The following is a 21634-nucleotide window of genomic DNA, read 5'->3' on the forward strand; positions in this document are numbered from 1 at the left end:
ATTTAATCCAGCATGACAGAGTTGAGCACAGCGCTGATGTTGTTGATGTTGGATGTAAAACCTGAGATCCTCAGAGGTCTGTACGCTGCAGACCCACTCCAGCGAAGAGGAAGATCAGCACGTTTTGCCTTGTGCAATTCCTTCCCTCCCTCTTCCCCACCAAACTCAACCCACCTAATAAGCACTGCTGCAGTTAACACACCCGGTGGGAACCAAACCCAAATTCTGGCCCCGCATCCTGCCCAAAAGCAGCTTCAGGCCACATGTTCATTTCTTGTGGTCGGGTTGCACAGGAACGTCGCATTCCGCGATTCAGTACCAGCTGTCCTTGCACAGCACCGAAGCAGTGACACAAGAGAGCAGCCTGGAGCCACTGCCCCGCTCCAAACTGCCCGTGAAGATCTGTGAGGGCTCAGAACTCTTCTGTCCCCCACCCCCAGGTCAATCCTCTTTTCGCAGATCTGACCAGCGCAGGCAATGTGTGAAAACCACACGGCAGCAGCAGCTTTCAACAGCACGGCCCCTCCGCCCCCAGCTCCAGGACAACATCCTTCCATTTTAGAGCTGGAAAGCCCACTGAAATGCAGGAACAACAGCACAACCACACCACGCCTTGGAAATGCAATGCTTGCTGTTTTTTTTGCCGCCGTTGGCAATAATCCCACTACCCAGAGGACAACACCTCAAATAAAACTTGAGTGCCTTGAGGCTGGCTAGAGAGGCTGCTGCCAGCAACTGTGTTTCTCTGTCTCCTTCGTAGGGCTGCTTCAGCTCTTGGTGCAGCAGCTGCTGAGCTTGCCTATGTTTCTTTCTGAATGCAGTTTGCCTGTCAGAACCCAGCAACTCATCTGCTGCTACCAGAAGCAGGGCACAGGATTTGACAGGCAGATGCACGGGGACAGGCACCCAGCGGCAGGGACCGGTACAACAGGCACCCCAGGGTGAGCTGTCCTCCCCTGCACACCAGAGCTCTGGGACACCTACCAGTATTCTCCAGGGCTTATCAGTAAGAGCAAAGCAATCAAACCAGCAACGCAGAATCACTGCTGATGACTACAGCGTGGCTTTGTGACTCAAGGTGGCCTGAACTCACAGGCAAGGTTTCACATGAAGACATAAAGCCAAGTATCGTCTTAATCACTTGTATCACCGCTGCTTCGGGCTCCACAGGAAAAAAAAATACAAACAAGGAACTGAGTAAGAACTGAGTAAGGAATGCTTTGTTTTGGCAGAAGTGTTTGATATCAACAGCCTCCCCAAACTCTGAGCGTGCTGGAGCAGTAGCTGCTCAAACGAACTTTCCAACAAGGGTACGCACCAGTCCTCCAACACTTGAACTCCGCCAGTTAGTGAATGAGTTTGTTTTCCTGAAGTGCTTCTGTGTATACACAACCTTTATGGATGCTTCCAAGGCATGCTCTGTTGTTTTCTGCACTGACAATGAATATGAGCACTCGATACTACTAAGGATACACATTAAAAGCTCCAGGAAGCTGCTGTGCAAACATCTGAATAAGGAATATTTTGCTTCTTAACCATGCATTTCAGTGGAGTGATTTTTGACGACACATATCTTTGTTAGCATGCCACAGTTTGGCTAGAAGTCCTGAAAGCCTGGTTTAAAATTACCTTTATTGGGATTTAGATAAAAAATGAGATGCACTTGAGATTTAAAATAAGCCTTGTTTCTATACACACACGGTTTCTACTGAACTGACACACAGTAATGCATCACTTCAGGATAGTTTGCTATGTCAAGATCTAAAACAAAGACAATGTTCTTCTGGTGTGTGCTGGAAGTAGCATGAAGACATCAAAAACGTTTCTCTGGAGTTTTAGGAGGCCAAATGAATAAATCATGTAACAACAACGACCCTGATCTATGCCAAACTGAAGATACTTCTGGAGAGAAGGCATGATGGCAACGTGACAAAGACATCCAACTGAAGAGATCTGATCCAGCTCCTTGATTCTACGAAAAAGCACACCCCAAGAGATAGAAGTGCTATAGAAGAAAAACATTTGTAGTTTTGTGTACTTCTAGGACTCTGAGAGATGGCAAAGGCAGCCTGCTGAAGGAGGCTTGCTCTCTGCTGGGGATTGCTCTCTGCAGAGGCAACAGGGCAGAACAGAGTGCAGCCAGGGAAATCCCCTGCAGAGCTCCATCCACGTTAGAGAAGAAAGCTCTGTTGCTTCAAAGGCAACTACAGCATCAAGTATGGAGAGAAAATGAGATCCCTTCAAGGGCTGTGGAAGTCCCTATGATCTCACACACCAGTCTTCACACAGCTGTGGAGACAAGATTTTGCATGTTTCTCGCCAAATCAGCTTTTGCTTGGTTGACAGGAATCACTACCTCGTTTGTGGAAGGTTTCGGCAACGTGTCCGTGACCCCATGTGGAAATCTGGCCTGTTTCCTCCAAGGAAAGCTGCGTACAGATTACCTGTATGAGGCAGCCCAGGAAGCCTGTGAAGTCATCCTTACTAAAGAGTGAATACCTCGTCTCAAGAAAATACCAGAAAATGCAGGGCTTTCTCCATACCTTCATGCTGATAGAGCGTACTGTTCTGAGCAGGGCCAATATACTCGATGCTGCCAAGAAACCAGGACCTCCTCAATGTGCACAGCAGTGCATGGCCAAGGATGGGAGCACAGTAGCATGCAGCAAGGATGGGCAATAGCGTAGTGCCTTCTGCAGCGAGCAGAGAAAATAAAGCTGTCCACAGCCTGCTCCCTTGGAGGGCGCCCCCGCAGCGAATGGCAGCGACCGATCTGTGCTCACACACACTCGGAAGCCAAAAGCGAGAGCGCTCTCCACACCAGCTGGTGGATTCAGAGCTTCCATAAATCTGTCAGGCCTCTTTGCTGCACAGATGCGTTGGCCTCCCCAGCTCCGAAAGCTGAAGAGCTGTATCAGAGAAGCTTGCTGTTGAATAACAAACAGGACGATCTGCACCAAGCCCTGTCCCCGATCCCTTTCAAGGGCTGAGCACTTACAAGCCACACCTGGCTGCTGAAAAAAGGGCTGCCACTTCATACTGTCTCTCTTTATTAAAAAAGATATTCATAACAGTGCTGCACAGGAGAACAGCACTGAAACCAGAAGATCTGAAATGCAGCTGTCCTAAAAGGTATCATGCTACAGCCTGTCCTTCCTCCACCCAGGAGGACAAGATGCAGAAAGGACCTGCTTGAGATGCCCTCAAAGGCAAACAGTCCATGCTGTTTTCTTCCACAGCTGTATTCTTGGCCAGAAGGGCAGTGGTTTGTACACTAGCACAGTGGGGAGGAGGGAAAAATCCAAGACACTAAGATCTTGCACACTGCAGCTTTATTAGAGACAAATTATTACATTATATTTGTACAGAAATGCAGAATCCAAGAGAGGCTGAGGCCTTCACAAAACGCCATGAAAGAACTGGAAGCTGCAAAGGTGGGAAGGTGCTACAGGCAGGAAACTGATTTTGAAATACTGCTAATGTGTACCTGGGCCTCCAGGATCTGCCATTTAGCACAAATGACTCAGAAAAGCAATTAATCCAGCAGTGTCAGCACGCTGTGAGAAGCCTTGAAGCTTTGCACTGGAGATGCAAAAAGGGTGAGCACATTTTAAGAAGCCATCATAAACAGAAGGAACGTGCATGTCAGGAGGGCTGTGAGCACATTTCCCGGCTGGCTGTTGCCTTCTGTGTTGAACAGGCTGCAAACCATGAATCAAGGTTGATCACTGCTGCAAACAGACTTAAACAGCTTCGTCCTTCCCACTTGCTAAGCCACCACATCACAGATGAGGACAGATTGGCAAGAATGCCTTTGGCTTGCATGATGCAACGCTCTCCTGCCCTAAAATCAAGCAGAACCAGCCAAAAACCTACTGCCCACACAGCTGGGAAAACTGACAAGGACTGGCATCAATGACCATGGACTAATGCCAGCCAAGGTGCTTCCCAGTCCTGGCCAGGCTATTTTGGCTACAAACAGGACTCAGCAGTGAAGGTACTTCCCCGCCTTCTGACAGATGAGCCCTCCAGAATGAGGACCTCTGATGATGAGCAGGTGATCTGGTCGTGCTTCAGCAGGGAACTCCAAGCGTGCTACCGCACCCTGGGAACTCCTGGGTGATCACCTCAGACCTCTACGAGCACCTGAGAGCTGTGCACCCTCAGCTGTGGCTGATGCAGCCAAGTGGGCCACACGACCCTCACCATGCAAAAAAAAAAAAAACACTGAGCACAGCAACAGAAGACTGTCCTTCCTCTGGTGCCTAAGCACCAGCCCTGATGGTGAAGGTGTATTCGGCACAGTTAGCACAAAAGGCACCTCCGTGCCACATTAGCAGACACCTCACGCCATCCCACAGCGAGCTCTGTACCAAACCGAAGGACATAAAGCCTTGTGAGACCTAACCACACCGCACAGGGCCGGCACCAAGCCCTCTTCACGAGGACACCACTAGCTGGCCACAAAACCACCCTTCGGAGAGGTTTGCCCACGGGTACTGCGTGACTCCTGAAAGGAAAGAGAAGGTTTTGGTTCAGCAGGGTTCTGGCTGCACTCCTCCAGGAACATCCTTCCCGTGCAGCACGGCAGGGCGGCTAGCTGCCCTGCCTGTGGCTGGAAGCTGCAGCCCACACGGGGCCACGGGCCGTGTTCCTCCAGCACCTCTGACCCCCAGGAGGGTCGCTGGCTCAAACCCCACCTGCATGCACAGTGACTGGGAGGTTTAGCTGTACGTGGGCCAGCCAAAAGCACAGAAATGCCCCCCACACAACAGGAGCTCTGCTTTCAACGGGGAGGATCTCACCACCTTGGGATGCGCCCCAGCCCAGGACAACAGAGAGATTATCCCTGGGATGGAGGGGAGCACTGCTCAAAATCTGTATCCATTTTTCAATCACGAACTATACATTTCTGGACCTTAGATTATGAGTTTTAGTAATATTCAATACTGTAAAGAAAATAACTTTAGATTTCAGGGTCTCCCTGAAAGCAGCGATTCACTGTTCTGAGATACAGGATACATTGCACTGAGGGGCAGGGGAAAGGTGCTTTTCATAGGTTTGCCTTAGAGGGTTATTAATATTTAACAGGGCACCAGAGTGGAGGAGCTTAGTAAGACCAAGATGAACTCCCTCAACTAAGAAAAAAAAAAATGGATCAAGTTCAACAAAGGGAAGGAGAAGGAGGCAGTTCCGAGCATCTACAGTCTAAGGGCCAGGTCTGGAGGGCCACAGAAATGAAACAGGTAAATGTTAGTGCACAGAGGTGGGTGAGCAAGCAGTAAAGTATATCTGGTGCCAATGGTACTTGCTAAAGCAAAAACTTTTTGAAAGTCAGCAGGCAGCTGCCACTAAGCTAAGTTGATCGCATTTGAGGTTACACTGCATTTCCTGCACGTGCCTCCATCACAGGAAGGTGCCTGGCCTCTGCTCACCTGGGCCCTCTGAGTTCACAGAGATCCTCCCTGGCCTTGCTGCTCTCCATCTCAGCGTGTCTGTTCTCCTTCAGGCTTTCCCAGCTCAGCAAAGACGCCTCTCAGATGCACAGATGTGCTTGTAGAGTAAGCTAGGAAAACCTCACGGGCTACCAGCGATTTCTCCGCCCACCTTCCCTAAACAGCTTTTTCCAAGTTGGTACCAACCCTAATGTGAATTTTGGCTGGAAAGTGTGTTCCAAGCTTGGCCACCAGGAGAACAATTTGAATGGAAAGCTCAGAGTACGCTTCATGCTTTCATGTAGCACTTGGATGCTCCTGCAGCACCTCATCATAAGCAGCCCTTTAAGATGAACTTAGATCCGCATGTTCCCTTCTGCAGGTCACACATGTGCATTCACTTGAAGTGCTCCATGCACATCAAACCCAAAGGATCATTTCCTAGATTTGGCTTATGTTTGGCATTAGTCAGGAAAACAGAAATAGAGCTTAAGGAGAAGCAGGCAGGACATAAGCCTAAAATATGATCAAAATCAAAACCGGGACAAGGCGCCTTCATGTTAGATTCCTTGAAGGTCAGAAGGTATCAGTTTCAAGCTTCTGGCAGTCAGTACCAACAAGTCCACAGACAGCAATACAAGAATACCAGAAGCAGCTTGGTGCTATCACCCGCAGCGCTAACAGTTCCACAGCAGGAGGTTCCCACTGGAAAGCCACACGAAAGCCCTGACCCCGGTGAGCAGAGAGAAGCACCTCCAGACGGGCCAGGGGCAGCTCACGAGCACTTACTGACAATCACTTTGCAGAGAGCGGCTGACGAGCCAGCAGCGCTAGTATCTAGCGCAGAAGCAGTGCATCTGCAGCTCTGAAAGCGCAGGAGGCACAAGGAGATATTACAGACTGAAGTAGTTGATGGACTTTAAGCAGATCTCACTATCACCTCCGGGTTTACTCTTTGTAATGATTAATCGAACAGACGTGGCCAAACACACTTCAGAAGGCAACACCCTAATTGTTAGTTCTGCCAACGTTTAACACGTTCTGTTGGGAGAAACCCTCTTCCCCCCACAAACCGGTATGACACTTTCAGCCTGAGCAAGCAGGCATCAATTCCAAAATCTAACTGATAGCTCAGAGACACAAGACAAAACAAGATAATGATGCACTGGGTAATACAATGAAATTTCATTTTGGTATTTTGTGATTGCCTGCAAACACCTGCCTTTTTGATTCAAACGGAAATACGTCAGTTCCCAAGGTCTCTTCTTTCACTACTTTTCTTTTTAAAATCTATGAACTGTTTCAGTCTGCGTTCCCCAGAGACAAAATAGTCTCAAGAATAAACAGCTTGTATGTATATCAAAATCACACCAGCTATGTTGAGAACAGTGTTCCGGGCTTAGCACAACCTTCAGTGAAAATACGCTTCCCTTAGCGCATATACAGGATGTAAAAGAAAGGCATTTGTAAAGAAGTTGAATTTATTTTTTTCCCCCCAAAGAAAAATCAACCACATATTTTTTCCCCAGAACAGAGTCCTGAAAAAGATCACAGAGTGGAATGATCACACAGAAGCTGCTGAGATAATCCTGATGACAAGCATTATCTTTTTGGGAAACTGATCTGAACCTCACACCTCAAGTTAATTGTGTGCTATTTGTTACGCTCGGTTTTGTTCTCCAGCAGCTGCAGGCATTCTTCTTGCTCGAACGCACTCGACATGAAGTACATACACGCTCATGATTAGTGTTATTTTTAACATTTCTGGACAGTGTTCAAAAATACACAACCCACTCAGGCTTAGCGGGGGCTCTTCTGAATCAGGCTGTTGCTGTACCACTGCACTGATACATGAACGCAGCCGGTGGGCCCAGGTGTATCTGAGCCATCAGTAATCCAGGAAGTCTGCTTTTAGTTCTTATGAATATTTACATCGCCCTCCATTGTGAAAGCAGCATTTTATGCACACAACTGGCCCCTAGTTTCAAACAGGCTTAGCTTTTCAGAAGTTAATGTGAATTCAGTTTCGCACGTCTCTGTTAGGATTACCTCATGTGAAAACCTGGATTTAGTTTACTACAGCTTCTAGTTACCCGATTTCAAGAAGACGTTTTCACAATTCAGGCAGCTTGTTTTGTCCTAGATGTATCCATCTTGCGTAACAAGGATCAGAAAGCTGTTTAAATTAGTAGCTGCATTTGCAGCCCTAGGACATGATGCAAACCAAAGTCGTTGAAGCATCGATGTAACCCAGAACAGTGCTACACAGCTTACATTGCTGATGCTGGACAGACAGGGTTAACCATCAGCTTTACGTAGCTCATAAAATATGAGCTAGTTTTAACCCCATTCTTCATCCCCTGGCTTTTGCAAGCCAGGAGAACTTTCTTATAAAAAAAACACACAACTCTCTGCTGCTAAGGAGACAGACAAATAGAATGCAGCTGTTACAGAGACAACAAAAACCACAATCCGCATTTTACGTGTGACCATCAGCAGATACTAGGGCTTACACACTTAACCTCAGACTCCGCATCGCAGCCTGAGAGGCCTCTGTACCAGGGAACGGGAAAGGGACAGCAGTTCTCTACCAGAGGCTCTATGCCCTAATAACGCACACCAGAAGAGACTTATGAAAAGATCCCCAGTTCACGTTGACTTATTACTGGAATGTGTTGTGTTTCGGAAACGCAGCAACTGACAAATCACATCAGGAAGGGCAAAAAATGTGTTGCAATCGTTGGGTAACACTCGGTGCTGTAAGGGTGACGACAGCCATGCTGTACCATGCTTAGAAAAGAGGAAAGGAAGCAAGAAAGATTGCACCCTGTAAGCTCTGCTTGTTGGGCCAGAGCAGACTATGTAACACAGGGGTGTTCTTTAGTTCAAAGGTTCACGAGAAGGTTGTGAAATCTCCTTTGACAGCTTCCAGAAATAAAAATATACTTGAGAAATACCCAACTGCCCCAGTTTCTCTCCCAGCTACTAAACACTCAAGAAGCCTTTATGTAACGTATTGACAGCAGGAATTCCAGCTGCTCCACGTGCAACCCACACTGGTAATAAGGAAAAGCACCACGGATGGTAAAAGCCTCTGCGTTCCTCGGTTTAAAAAGAGACAAAAGCAGCTGTGCCATTTTCCTTTGCTTTGGAAAACAGCAGAAATTCACTTTGGAGCAGGACCTGCTCAATATCATCAGAGCAGGAGCAGTGACTTCAGATTGTCTCCTCCCATTTCCAGGCATTCCCTATTAGTATAACCCAAACCAGTCCTGGGGGCTCGCCCCTCATTCGCTACAATCGCACGTCTTTGTTCCAGTGTAACTCACGCAAAGCAGCCTTGTAAATTATTCCTTTCTTCAGAATCCAATACATACCGATTAGAAGTACAGCAAAATTTCATTCTTTGAAACAAGGAAGAGCATCCTGACCCAGTATTTCAATGTTTGTTTATAAAACTTGCTTTTTCTTTTTTTTTTTTTTTAAAGCCTGTCTTCATATCCAAGAAGGGTGACAGTTTCACGTTACTGAAGGAGAAATGTTACGGGATGTCAGGTTTCATGGGGACACTATTTGTGCAGGGGACACTCCACAGCAAGGCCATCTCAGAAACAAGATGGAGAACAATCCAAAAGGATTGAATAACTAAAAACAAATAATCTATTGGGAATTAACCTGCTGTCCCACATCAGTATTAGCTTTATTATTGATGGCTACTAGAACAGCACTGCTGTTTTTTCCTGCTGCTCCTACAGCTAGAAGCACCAGAACACAATTTAGCTCTGAAGCAACAGTGAGCACAGCCATCAGTTTTGAAGACAATAGAGCGAACTACAGAACTTGGCATTTTCATTTAAAAATACTTGTAATTACGGCATCAAGGACAACCAAAATGGCTAAGTATTGGTGCTAAGAATACCCTTTTGTAAACCTGAATCCAGAAGCACTGAAAAAGCATTCTCACCTGAACTGTAATCTTTCAGTCGCAAGTCCTTCACAGGTGTCCCATCTGGCCCTCGGAAAGCATTGAGAATCTACAGGAAAACCAGGATCCACTTCAGTCTCCAAAATAAAACCTCAGAGTAAAGCACTTGCTGAAGTACATTTCTCTTTCCCTAAGACTTCTTTTCTTTCTAGTTTAAGCTTGTTACAAACATTCATTTTCCTGGTAAAGTTCCTGCAGTTTCTGAGAACTGTTTACTGAGTTTTGGGGAATTTTTGCTCACGTGTTTTTTATTTTTGTTTAAATAAGCAACAGCCATTTACAGCAGAACCGTTCAAAGGTTTGTCATGCTGTTTTCGTCCAGACAGCTCCCCTCTGATCCTTATTTAAGGTCAGTGTATTAAGCCTCAGAAGGGCTGATCACCACAGCTAACCCTTGCAAAAACCGATGTCTGGGGGTGTTCTCATGTCTGGAGCTGCCACCAAAAAATTCTAATTAGAAGTGGAAGCTTGTGGAAAGGTAACTTCTCTCACCTTGTAGCCTAGATGATTATTTTTTTTGAAACTAAAATCAGCAGTAGCAGGAGGCATCTTTTCGTTCTTCGTAAGATCTCATTTTAGGAATTTTAAGTAATGAAGAAGGAGCAAGTTCATTCAGACACTAACGTCTTCCAGGTTCAAAATATACTACCAAAGGAATAACAATACTGTCTCCACATAAAGTAATCCTGGAAGGAAGGTATGTTAACAAGTGTCTGTCGGTCAAGGCTTTTACCTACCAACAACCTGCATATGACTGCAAAAGAGAGTCATAATTTCCAGGCCCTCTAAAAAGCAGAATAATCAGATAAAACAACACTGCAGTCACTCCTAAATCAGGATTTTCTTTGGGGAAAATGACAGACCACCTAAATTCCAATCACCAGGCTTGAAAATGCTAAGTTTAGAAACACTCAATATGAGTTTTGAAAGTCTTACAGTGAATTTTGGATGAAAAACATCCCACTTACATCATCCTTTGTGGCAGTTTCAGGCACTCCTCCTAGCCGAATGAGCTTGCTTGGCTTCACGTATTTGGGGCAGGTCCGGTAATCTTGGTCCTTGAGTTCACACAACCAAAATGTTGTTTTTACAAATGAGAAACGCTAGCTCACGAGATACACAAACCAGAACAAAATATAGCAGGGTATAATTCAAAGGCAAAGGGCCACAAGCAGAATGGCTCAAATCTTTACCACAGCATTGCTTGAGATTCAGAGAGCTCTGCAATATTAGCACAAGCAGCTTCGTATGCTCACTGAGCTGTGCAGTGAGATCCAGGTCCAGCAAGTATCTGTCTACAAGATACACAACTCAGAATAAGCAGTAAATGCCAAGAGGCAGGTCTTGCCCTGAATCCCACGTTTCTCCGAGTTTTTATAAAAAGAGAAGCAGAAAAGCTCTCTGCTTCCCAGCAGTGGGATATTCAAATTCCACAGCGGTTATTAATTCAGTGGTTATCATTAACTTGAGATTTCAAAGTTGACTACGAGGATAAACAAAGCGCACATGAGAACAGCTGTGCCGTTCCACGCGGGTCCACCTGTCCCAGTAGCTTCTCTCTGGTAGCGCTCGTAAGCAGATTCCCAGGAGAACATAAACTATTCTATGCAATGCTTCCCCACCCCACAGAACACCCTCCACTTGTCTGCTCATTTTCAGCTTGGGGACTTTCTGAACCACATCTGGTTCTATGTCTTTAGCAACTCTCAATTGCTAAATTGCATCTCCTTTGAGAATAAAGCATTTCTGGGATAGAAAGCGTGCCCATCCAAATGGCCTGGAGCAGGAGGATGTCCTCAGAGAAGGACAGTGAGTTAGGACTGAACCAAAGTGACGGAACATGAATAGAAGACTCCTTCCCTGCTCCTTCCATTCTTTGGCCAACATGTGCTTAAGAGAAACATCAACTGACAAAGCCACCTACCTGAAGGCTCTTATAGGGCCTAGAATCTTTGCCGGGTTTTCCTTCTGAAAAGGACTTGCCGTGTTCGTAATCAAACATCTGGTGCCCTGGCAGCCGGTGATCCACATCACGATACTCAATGTTTCTGTAGTCCGTATCTTGCCGTCCCAGGAAATCCAGATCTCCTTCACCTTTCAACCCAAGATCAGAATCAGATCTTTGCTGTTCCCCCCCAGAAAGCTGCTGCTGCTGCTGCTGCTGTTGTTGTTGTTGCTTGTTAGCAAAGGTCTGAGGTTGCTCCTCTTGGTCCTGAAGGGTAGTAGGAAGAGGTCCACGGCTGTTTTGGAAATTGTGTGAAGCGTCATCTTTGAGATTCAGTCCAAGGGATTCCTCTTCTCTGGCTGGTGCTTCTGGATGTTGAAATTCGCTTTTTTGGCTACCAAAAGGAGTTCTATCTAAACCAAGCGCAGCCTCCTCTCTCTTGCTGGTGTTTAAACCAGAGCCCTCTCTTTCTGCTAAAGGTGCAGTAGACTGGTTGCGCCTAAAATCTACAAGGCTTTGATCCACAGGAGGCATTTCCCTCTCTGGGAAGTCCATGGGAGGAGCCACCTCTCTGCTCCTAAAATCCTGATCAGTCCGAGACCTGTGCCTATTTCTGAAATCTGACGATGGTGCGTTTCTGTTTCGGAAGTCCAGATCAGACGTGCCCATACCCCTGAAGTCCAAATCAGGTACATCCCTATTTCTGAAGTCGGAATAGGAATGGTCTCTGCCCCTGTAGTCTAGCTCAGGGACGTCTCTTGCCCTAAAGTCCGAATGAGATCCATCTCGACCTCTGAAGTCCAGATCAAAAGACCCCCTCCCCCTGAAGTCTGGCGGAGGCTCATCTCTGCCCCTGTAATCCACGTTATGTGCTTCCCTGTCCCTGTAGTTCATACGGAACGTCTCCCTGTTCCTGTAGTCCACTGAAGGAGCGTCCCCACCCCTGTAGTCCATAGGTGGCCCTTCTCTCTCCCTGAAGTCTCCGGAGTACATATCCCTGCCCCTGTACTCGGAAGGGGGTGGTTCCCTGCCTCTGAAATCCAGCTGAGACTCATCTCTGCTCTGAAAGTCAGACGGTGGGAAATCTCTGCCCCTGAAATCGTGGTGCCCTTCCCTACCTCTGAGGTCACTACGCGGTCCATCTCTGGCTCCAAAGCTGAAAGAAGGTTCCTCTCTGTTGGCAAACTGAGGATTGAGGAGGCCTGCGAGTGCCTGGATATCAAAAGGAAGTGATTCTCTGCCAGAGAAGTTGCCAGAGTGTCTTTCTTGAGCAAGACTATCAAGGGAAGGAGGATATTCCCTGTTCCACCCGGGAGCAAACCTTTCTTCTTGGCTCCCACTGTAGAAATAAAGACAGTATTATTCATAACGTGCTTAGAGTCTGAAATCTATACAGCAGCACATTCTTCTCTAAACTTTTATAGAGTGGTGTAACAGTCTAAGATCCGCAGAAGATATTGATGTTTGGCAGTTTAAGATGAGGCAGCATACGACAGATGTGAGAAAGTAAACTTGGGTGCTCCCATTTCAGCACAATTTCCAGAAGCACTCAACAGGGAAAACCTGCAATATTAATGGGTTAATGACGGTAGCAATCACACAGTCCTGCACTGCACACAGCTCTGCAGCTGTTCAAGGTTCCAGCAGCTGGCCTGCCTGTTTATTAGCATCACCAGCACACGCCTGGGAGGAACAACCTGAGCTTAAGTTCTCTGGGCAGCATTACACACGGCTAACTTATCACATCGTCACGGGGCACAAAAAAGCAAAGGTTACTGAACATGCTCTAGAAACATGCTACACAGAAGAGTTTATGCCTCCCTGTGCTGGAATCTAAACCAGGAAAATGCTAAAAGCTCTCAGTTCGGATGTTGCAGATGCCTCAAGACCAGCTGCCTCGCACCCTCTTTACAACACCACAACCACAAGTTCTGATCTCTGCACAACACCACTCAGGAAGAGATTTCCTCTTACTACAGTTTTTTTTCAAAATCCACTTTCTTTGTTTCTGAGATGAAGCTACCTGACTTTTCAGCTAAGTAGTACTTCAAAATATTAAAAAAAAATAGAAAGATAAAATATTAAAGCAACACATTTTAAAGAAACACCAAATCCTACCGTAATCAGTGGGCATTTCCCTAGCAACTCCAGCAAGTTCTCTGAGTTTCATACAGGATCACTCACCAACCAAACGCACACATGCACAGCTAATCAAACTGCACATGGATTTACTAAGCTGCAAGCCCCTGGTTCACCACCACAGGGAACGGGAATTGAAACTTGGTTTGAGGATAGAATCGCCCATCCACCACAGTAAAGAATGATGCCAATAAAAACCAATTTTAAGAAAATAAATCAGCAGAGCAGCACTGCTGCTATCACCACAAATCATGATCGCTCTCTGATCAACCCTGTTAAGACAGGTTCTGCAGGACACTGTTTTAAATTCACGACATCAGCTTTCTCAACACGTTGCAGTCAGACATTTATTTGAAATACTCTTATTTCAGGAGCCTACGGTATGCCAGGAGGAACTACATTTATCATTCTGATTTTCAAATAACTGAGATGAAGACATGAATAAAGGATGAAAAAATTATGCAGGAGGGAGGAAAACCCTCTCCCTTGGCGCCTCTGCTTTATTTCAGTTTTTATTCCCAAAGGCCTGTTGCAAACACAGGGCCCAGTAACAAGCAGAGGAATATAAACTAAGAAAAATATCAGGCAGTTCAGGTCGGCTGCATGTGCATCTTTGCAACAGCTCCAGTGACATTCAAGAACGTCTTGTGAAGGAGCACAAGAAATAACGTTTGTTAAAAAACAGCAGCTGTCATTAAAAAAGAACCAAACAAACACAAAACTTCACCAAAATGCAGAAAGCTACACCGTGGCTTAACTTGCCTACTGCTCAGGAATGACACCTAGCTCCACAAGGAGCTCAGAAACTTTTAGCAGAATGAGCTGGAGGAGGATGTGCAGGAATATTGACAGAGTTCTCGTTGTTTCAGTAACGTTCTTCAGTGCAGCGAGCAAAGGGTACGTTCCAGTGCTTACCGAAAGGACCCCGTTCTGTTGCCTTGTCGATGGTCTCCCCACATGTTCCCCTTGTCTGGTAGGCTTCCAGAAATGGGTAATTCGCTCTGAGAACACCACGACAGCACAACCTGCTGAGGAAATAACGTGACAGTGAGCCACAGGGCAACGAAGACACAGCGCAGAAGAAAATTTCCACTGCTGGTCAGCGGAAGACGCGTGGGAAGGGCCGAGCCCACCGACACGCAGGGCCACTCTCCGGCAGGAACGAGCTCAGTGCTGCGTTTCTCCACGTTCAAACTCACAAGCTTCAAATGCCTTCCGAAACGAAACCGCCGATATGTGTGGGCAAACGATTTGATATTTGCTCTCGATGAACACAACGCTTCCCGACATACTGTGCTGTCTAACACTACTCAGAGCAACTGCGAGTGTGAGAATCCCACAGTCTATAAACAGCAAGGCCCAGCGCCGAGCAACAGTTTGCAATTAATGTTTAATCCCAACTATTTCTGCCCAAAGCTCTCTGCTGTTCAAGGAAACCATCACCGCTGCTGGCCTGCTGTGCTTACTTTGCCCTCCAAAAGCAGGCAGATAGCAGGGCGCGCTCTGCCAATAAATCTTTACAGGCTCTGCTGTCCGGAACTGCCCTAAAAGCTGAGCGCAGGTATGAAACGTCACCTGCTTCCTCCCACCAGCCACGAAGGGGAGGATTTCCTGGAGACTGCCAAAGCCAGGACTTCAAACAGGAAGAATTTGGGGGCTTTCCCCCACCAGGGCTGCAGCAGAGCCCGGAGCAGAACGGTGCCAGCACCTCAGCGGTCCCCAACCCGCTCCTGGCAGTGGGTTCAGAGTTCTTGTGGCACAGCAGCCAGTCTGCCCCTCGGGTCCCACCACTACGCAAGGGATTCACGTTTCCCCAGAGCAGGGCTGCAGCCAGCTCCCTGCAGTGCTTCCGCAGAACAGAGGACGGCACGGACAGCCACTGCTGGGCCTCGTGAGCGCAGTAAATCTCAACAAAAACCACCCAACGCCCTGCTTCCTCCCGCTTCCAAAGGTCAGAGCTGCCTGACAGGCAGCGGGAGGGAAGGAGCGGGCTGGGATGGCCGCAGCCACACACAGGATCCCCACCCCACCTCTGCCACCTCCGCTCAAGATCCCTCGACCTGCCTGAGGGCACTGGTCCCCTCGAGGTCCCCTCGTGGTTACGTGGCTCTTCCCAGGCTGTCCCACCACGAGCTCTGACATTTTTTCTGGCAGAAGCCGTGCTTCAGGCTGCGAGGACAGGCAGACGGAGGTGGCTGTGGCAGTGGCTGTGGCTTTCACCTGCAACCCACAGCAGCCTGCAGATACCTGCAGAGCCGCTGTTTCTCCATCTTCCCTTCCCGGTTTCCTCCCCCACTCTAGTTTTCATCGAGTCCGCAAGCTTCCCAATGCTTAAAAAAAATCCCTCACCACCAGGGAGCTGCTTGGACACAACATTATAATTATCAGATGGGGAAAAAAAACATCAGACTGATAGCAATTTAACCCAGGGTACTTCAGTGGTACAGTTTACAACGCAGCCCCACAAAACAAGGGGACAGCAGGCGGCCAGGACCTCCAGAGAGGGGCTCCCACTGCCGCCGAGGCCCAGCCGGACCCAAGCGCTGCAGGAGAGGTGCTGTGGGCGCTGGGACCTGCCCTCCTCAGCACCAGGTAATTCACTGCCAGCTCAGCACCCCCGTTCTGCTCACCACCTCTCAGGGTCTGACCCGATGCAAAAAGGGGACGTGACCGGGCCCTGGAGCTGAGCACGCAGAAGGAAATCCAGGAAGAGGAACCGCGACCTGCTGACAAACCCCAGCTCTCCGTAGCGGGACAAACAGGAGGTGAGAGCAGGATCCCACCCCCTGCCCCACGGCACGAGCAGGCAGGGTGTGGGGGAAGGCTGCTTTGCCACAGACAGCCCAACACAGCCTGGGGACAGGAGCGGGCCAGCAGGGGAGCAAAAATCCACCCTCGAGCACTAGGAACAACGCGCCAGTTATTTTTGGCGCCCTTCAGTCACAACCACGCATCTGGAGGAGATGGCAACAGAGGAAGTTTCCAAATGACACAACGGCACGGCCACAGCAAGCACAGCGCGGCCCGGTTCTCCCAGAGCCCGAGCTGCAGCTCGTTTAGGACAGTAATTAGCTGCTACAGTTACTGTGAATATTCAGCAGGGCTGATGTGAGCGTACGCTGCGCTCGCCTCCTCCCAGAGCCCTCCCAGCGGGCAGGAGACACCGAGGAGCAGAGGTGCCAGCCCGAGGGGGCTCGGGGTGCTCCCTGGGACACAGCCCCCATCCTCTCAGCACCCCCCGGGCAGCCCCGTGACCGCTGCTGCCCCTTCAGGGATGTTTCTGACCCTGCTTCCCAAACCACCCATGCCGAGCCCAACAGCACTCTGTCCTTGTGGCCATCTTACTTAAACTTCCACCACAACCCGACAGAATAAAGGGCTGGTGTAGCTCAGCCAGACCAAGCAGCTCTTCTTCCGAGGGGATAAATAATGATTTCTGCCAAGGGGCAGAGCGAGAAGCGCCAGCAAGGCCCTCAAGCACCTCCCCGTCCACCTCCACCAACTCACCCCCCAACACTGCACGCTGCTTTCCAAAGCAGGGAGAGGGAGGAGCAGTCGGGGAAGGAGCGGGCACGCGGCAGTCTCACAGAGATGACGTTTGGAGAGAAACGCTCTGATATTCACCGCTTCTCCCCGAATAGATTTCACCAGGGCTGCCAAACCTGGTTATTTATAGGCCGTGAGGAAGCCAAATACAGCTACAGGCAGGGCTCTGCCCACAGCACGGAGGAAGCGCCGTGCTGACGAACGCCTCGCGCCCAGCCAAGTTCCCGTAAGGCTAAAGAAAGGGAAAAGCCAGCACGAGGCAAGCTACAGGCGAAGGCGTCCCCCTGAGCTGTACCAAGCGAAGCTGGCCCCGAAAGCTCCTTCCTGCCCTTCCTGAGGGGGGCAGCGCCCCGCTTGCAAGCACAGCAATACCACAGCCGCGTCCCCGGGGCTGTCAGGAGAGGAGGCAGGGGGAGGGGAGGCCGCGGGGCTGCGCTTACCCCCAGCGGGCCGCGCAGGCCTCCAGGAGCGGGCACCAGGAGCGGCCGGGCCCCTCCCCAGCCCCTCCCCGGCGGAACGCGGCGCGATTGTGAGCGGGGCCCGGGGAAACCGCCCGGAGCCTGGGGGGGGGGGGGGGAGGGGACACAGCGGCCGGCCCCGCCCCGCGGCCCGGTACCGGGGGAGCGCCCCCGCGCCAGCCGCCGCCCCCGAGGCCTTCCCCGAGGCCCTCCTCGCCTCCCCGGGCCTCTCCCGGCCGCCGGTGCCGCCCCCCCCCCGGCACAGCCCCGCCGCCGCCTCCCCCCTCACCTCCGCCGCCGCCGCCGCGCCAGGCCCAGCGCTCCGCTGAGGGGAACCGGAACTTCCGGGAGCTTCCCCCCCTACCCTCGCCCCGCCCCGCGGCACGCTGGGAAACGGAGTCCGGCGGCCGCACTACGGCTCCCGGCATGCCCGCGCGGCGGGGCGGCTTGGACTCGGCTTCCCAGCGCACCCCGCGCGGCGGCGGCGAGGGGCTGCTGGGAGCTGTAGTCGCGCGGCGGGGGGTGGAGAGCGAGGAAGGCGGGAGCGGGGACTATAACTCCCAGAGAGCCCTGCGGCAGGGGCCCACCGGGGCGGGCTGAGGAGGAGAGGGGCGGGCGCCGCGATGGCAGCGGCGGCGGGGCGGGGGGGCACCGGCACCGGCACCGGCAGCGGGAGCTAGGCCCGGAGCTGCCGGGAGGGGCCGGGGACAGCCCGGGGACGCCCCCGGGGATGGCTGCGGACGTCCAGGCGGGGAGAGGCGGCGAGGAGCCCGGCGGGGGCCTGGCCCCGGGGGATGGGCAGCACGGGGAGCGGGCCGACAGCCCCACGCCGGGCCTGGCGCAGGGCACGGAGCCAGGTGAGCGACCGGCAGGGCCCGGGGGGGGGGCCGGGGGCTGCGGGGAGGGGTGGGGCCGGCACCGGGAGCCCGCAGCCCCCTCCCCGGCGCCCCCCGGCCCCGCTGACCCCCGGCTTGTCCCCAGGGGCAGGCCAGGAGGGGGCCATGTTCGTGCACACCCGCTCCTACGAGGACCTGACGAGCCCCGAGGACGGCGGGGCGGCGGCGCGGAGCCCCGAGGAGAGGCGCGGGGAGGCGGCCGGGCCCAGCAGCATGGAGCAGATCAGCAAGGACTTCAGCGAGCTGAGCACGCAGCTGACGGGCATGGCCCTGGACCTGGAGGAGGAGATGAGGCCGGGCGAGGAGGGGAAGCTGGAGCCGGCCCCGCAGGCCGCCCGCCACGACTCGGTGCTGTCGGGCAAGGAGGAGGAGGACGTGACCATGGACGCCTGGCGCATGCATCGCAAGCACGTCTTTGTGCTCAGCGAGGCCGGCAAGCCGGTGTACTCCCGCTACGGCTCCGAGGAGGCCCTCTCCAGCACCATGGGGGTCATGATGGCCCTGGTGTCCTTCCTGGAGGCTGACAAAAACGCCATCCGCTCCATCCACGCAGGTACTGAGCTGGGGGGGGAGGAGTGGGGTTGGGTGGTGTTGCAGCCCACCACGGTGTCCCTGCCCACATCACCCAGGGGTTCACGTGGCAGTGCCCAGCCCATGCTCCTGCCACCATGGGCTCTCCAAGCTGTCCCCAGGGGCAGGTTGGTGGCTGGGGGGAGGTGGGAGCAGAGTCCATGCACGCTGCAGGCTGGGCGCTCGGGCTGACCACTCTGTCCCCAACCACGGGGACTCCTTCCCAAGCAGATGGCTACAAGGTGGTCTTCGTGCGGAGGAGCCCGCTGGTGCTGGTGGCCGTGGCGCGGACCCGGCAGTCGGAGCAGGAGATCGCCCACGAGCTGCTGTACATCTACTACCAGATCCTCAGCCTGCTCACCTGGACCCAGCTCAACCACATCTTCCAGCAGAAGCAGAACTACGACCTGCGCAGGCTCCTGGCCGGCTCCGAGCGCATCACCGACAACCTGCTGGACCTCATGGCCCACGACCCCAGCTTCCTCATGGGCGCCGTGCGCTGCCTGCCCCTGGCCGCCAGCGTCCGGGACGCCGTGAGCACCAGCCTCCAGCAGGCCAAGGCCAAGAGCTTGGTGTTCTCCATCCTCCTGTCAGGGAACCAGCTGGTGTCTCTCGTGAGGAAGAAGGATCAGTTCCTCCACCCCATTGACCTCCATCTGCTCTTCAACCTCATCAGTTCCTCTTCCTCCTTCCGGGAGGGCGAAGCCTGGACTCCCATTTGCCTCCCTAAGTTCAACTCCAGCGGCTTCTTCCACGCCCACATCTCCTACCTGGAGCAGGAGATGGACCTGTGCCTGCTGCTGGTCTCCACTGACCGCGAGGACTTCTTCACCGTCTCCGACTGCAAGAGGCGCTTCCAGGAGCGCCTGCGGCGGCGGGGGGTGCACCACGCTCTGCAGGAGGCCCTCCGCACCCCCTTCTACAGCGTGGCCCAGGTGGGCATCCCCGACCTGCGGCACTTCATCTACAAGTCCAAGAGCTCGGGGCTCTTCACCAGGTGAGGAGGCCGGGAGAGCACCGACTGGGGCCGCGGTGCGGGCACGGGGCAGAGCTGCTCCCTGAATCCCCTTCCCCGAGGAGCGCGGGGGGCTAACGGGGCGCTGTGTTCCTGCAGCCCTGAGATCGAGGCACCCTACGTGCGGGAGGAGGAGAAGGAAAGGCTCCTGGGGCTCTACCAGTACCTCCACAGCCGGGCTCACAACTCGTCGCGCCCCCTGAAGAACATCTACTTCACGGGCCCACGTGAAAACCTCCTGGCTTGGGTAAGGGCTGTCTTCAGCGTTTGGGTGACCCCAACCTTGCGGCCCCGCGTGGCAGAGCAGGGCTGGTGGCACAAGGCAGCCCCGGCTCTGTGCTCACCAGGGCAGCCCCAAACACACGCGTGCTCCTTTCGGGGGTTCCTGTGCCAGGGAGCGGCAGGCCAGCCATTTAGGGTGCCCTGCTGCCACCCCGTGTCCTGCTCGGGAGCCCCTGGGCCAGCCCACGGGGGGACGTGCAGTACCAGCCCCCCGCGGGGATGTGCAGATGCGTGCCCATCCCCATTTCTTCACCCAGGTCACCAGCGCCTTCGAGCTCTACATATGCTACAGTCCCCTGGGCACCAAGGCGGGCGCCATCAGCGCTGTCAACAAGCTCATGAAGTGGATCCGCAAGGAGGAAGACCGACTCTTCATCCTCACGCCCCAGACGTACTGATGGGCGTCTCCCAGGGCACGGAGCCCGCCGGGGCACCCCGCTGCTGGGCGGCCCGGCCCCTGGGGAGGCGCGGGCTGGGAGAGGGCACGGTGGGACCCCGAGAGCACGGGGAAAGCCACCCGTGGGACTGTGAGCCGTGGGTGTGGGAGATGGGGTGAGCGGGGCTTTCTCGCACCTGCAGGCAGTGCCCCCCGCATCTGGGGGGGCTGCCCTTCCTCCACGACCCCCGGCTCCATCCTTTTTTTGCTGCTGTGCCCGCAGAGGGTGGGTGACACCCGGGGCTGGCTGGGCTGCTCCTCTCTCTCCTTTGGGGGTGCCAGGTCCCCAAATGCCAGGCAGCCCCCCGTGGTCCCGGGCTCCTGCCCTGGCTGGGAGCCAGCAGGTTTGTCCCGCACCCTTCCCAGCACGGCCACATGAAGGATGCCGTGTCCTGGGGAAGGGGGGGAGGCAGGGGGTGGGTCAGCCTGCCCCCGCTGGGGCACTGGGGTCCTGCCCCTGGGGATGTGGAGCAGCCCCCGAGAGATGCAGGGTGTGGGGGTCGTGGTGCTGGCTCCAAAGGGGCAGCCCCAGCGCAGCTCCCTCGGAGCCCTTTCTGGCAGGGAGCCCTAGTGGGACTTTGCCTTGTCATGGGGTCCCCTGAACCCCCCCAAAAACCAGCCACTGGAGCTGGGCTTGCTGTGCAAGGCCCCCCTCCTCCCTGCTGCCACGGGGCACCGGTGTGGGGCTGAGCACCCCCAGGTGCCTCGGCAGCCGGGTATCCCCTGTGAAGCACAGCCCGACCCTACACTGGGGGCTGGGGCGGGTGTCCGAGGAGGGGGAGAGCCCCACGGAAACCCCGAGGGAGCCGGGAGGAACCCGGCAGGGCTGGGGGGGGGACCCTGCTCGCGGAGTTGTGCTCCTGCCAGGCTGTAATCTCTCATCTCTGCTCATAAACATTATCTGGACCCGGAGGCGAGTCTCAGCGC

The 21634-nt window shown here is 52.9% G+C and overlaps 2 protein-coding genes across 6 annotated transcripts in view; one reads left to right on the top strand and one right to left on the bottom strand.

Annotated features, from left to right (window-relative positions):
* RBM6 (RNA binding motif protein 6) overlaps positions 1 to 17827 on the bottom strand; it is a 52241-nt gene extending 34414 nt beyond the window's left edge. For 2 of the 4 annotated variants that reach the window (XM_082768388.1, XM_082768387.1), the window contains exons 1-5: positions 17798 to 17827; positions 14420 to 14532; positions 11345 to 12704; positions 10389 to 10478; positions 9400 to 9469 (exon numbers count right to left, since the gene is read on the bottom strand). In XM_082768388.1, the coding sequence (XP_082624514.1) occupies positions 9400 to 9469; positions 10389 to 10478; positions 11345 to 12704; positions 14420 to 14463 (1564 nt within the window). In that variant the 5' untranslated portion in view covers positions 14464 to 14532; positions 17798 to 17827. Of the gene's footprint in view, positions 1 to 9399; positions 9470 to 10388; positions 10479 to 11344; positions 12705 to 14419; positions 14533 to 17797 lie in introns of those variants that run through there. The other 2 variants (XM_082768385.1, XM_082768386.1) reach the window with 2 other exon arrangements.
* A 336-nt stretch (positions 17828 to 18163) lies between these two features.
* On the top strand, positions 18164 to 21613 carry MON1A (MON1 homolog A, secretory trafficking associated). Of its 2 annotated transcripts, none has more exons than XM_082768338.1 (5): positions 18164 to 18365; positions 18490 to 18957; positions 19206 to 19971; positions 20089 to 20236; positions 20499 to 21613. In XM_082768338.1, the coding sequence occupies exons 1-5, from the start codon at positions 18239 to 18241 to the stop codon at positions 20667 to 20669; spliced, it is 1680 nt and encodes a 559-aa protein (XP_082624464.1). In that variant the 5' UTR covers positions 18164 to 18238; the 3' UTR covers positions 20670 to 21613. The 2 variants fall into 2 exon arrangements, with proteins under 2 accessions (XP_082624464.1, XP_082624465.1); XM_082768339.1 differs by having other exon boundaries at positions 20529 to 21613.
* Positions 21614 to 21634: the final 21 nt, after the last annotated feature.

Source organism: Aythya marila (assembly GCF_965140915.1).
Source record: "Aythya marila genome assembly, chromosome: 10".
Classification (NCBI taxonomy): domain Eukaryota; kingdom Metazoa; phylum Chordata; class Aves; order Anseriformes; family Anatidae; genus Aythya; species Aythya marila.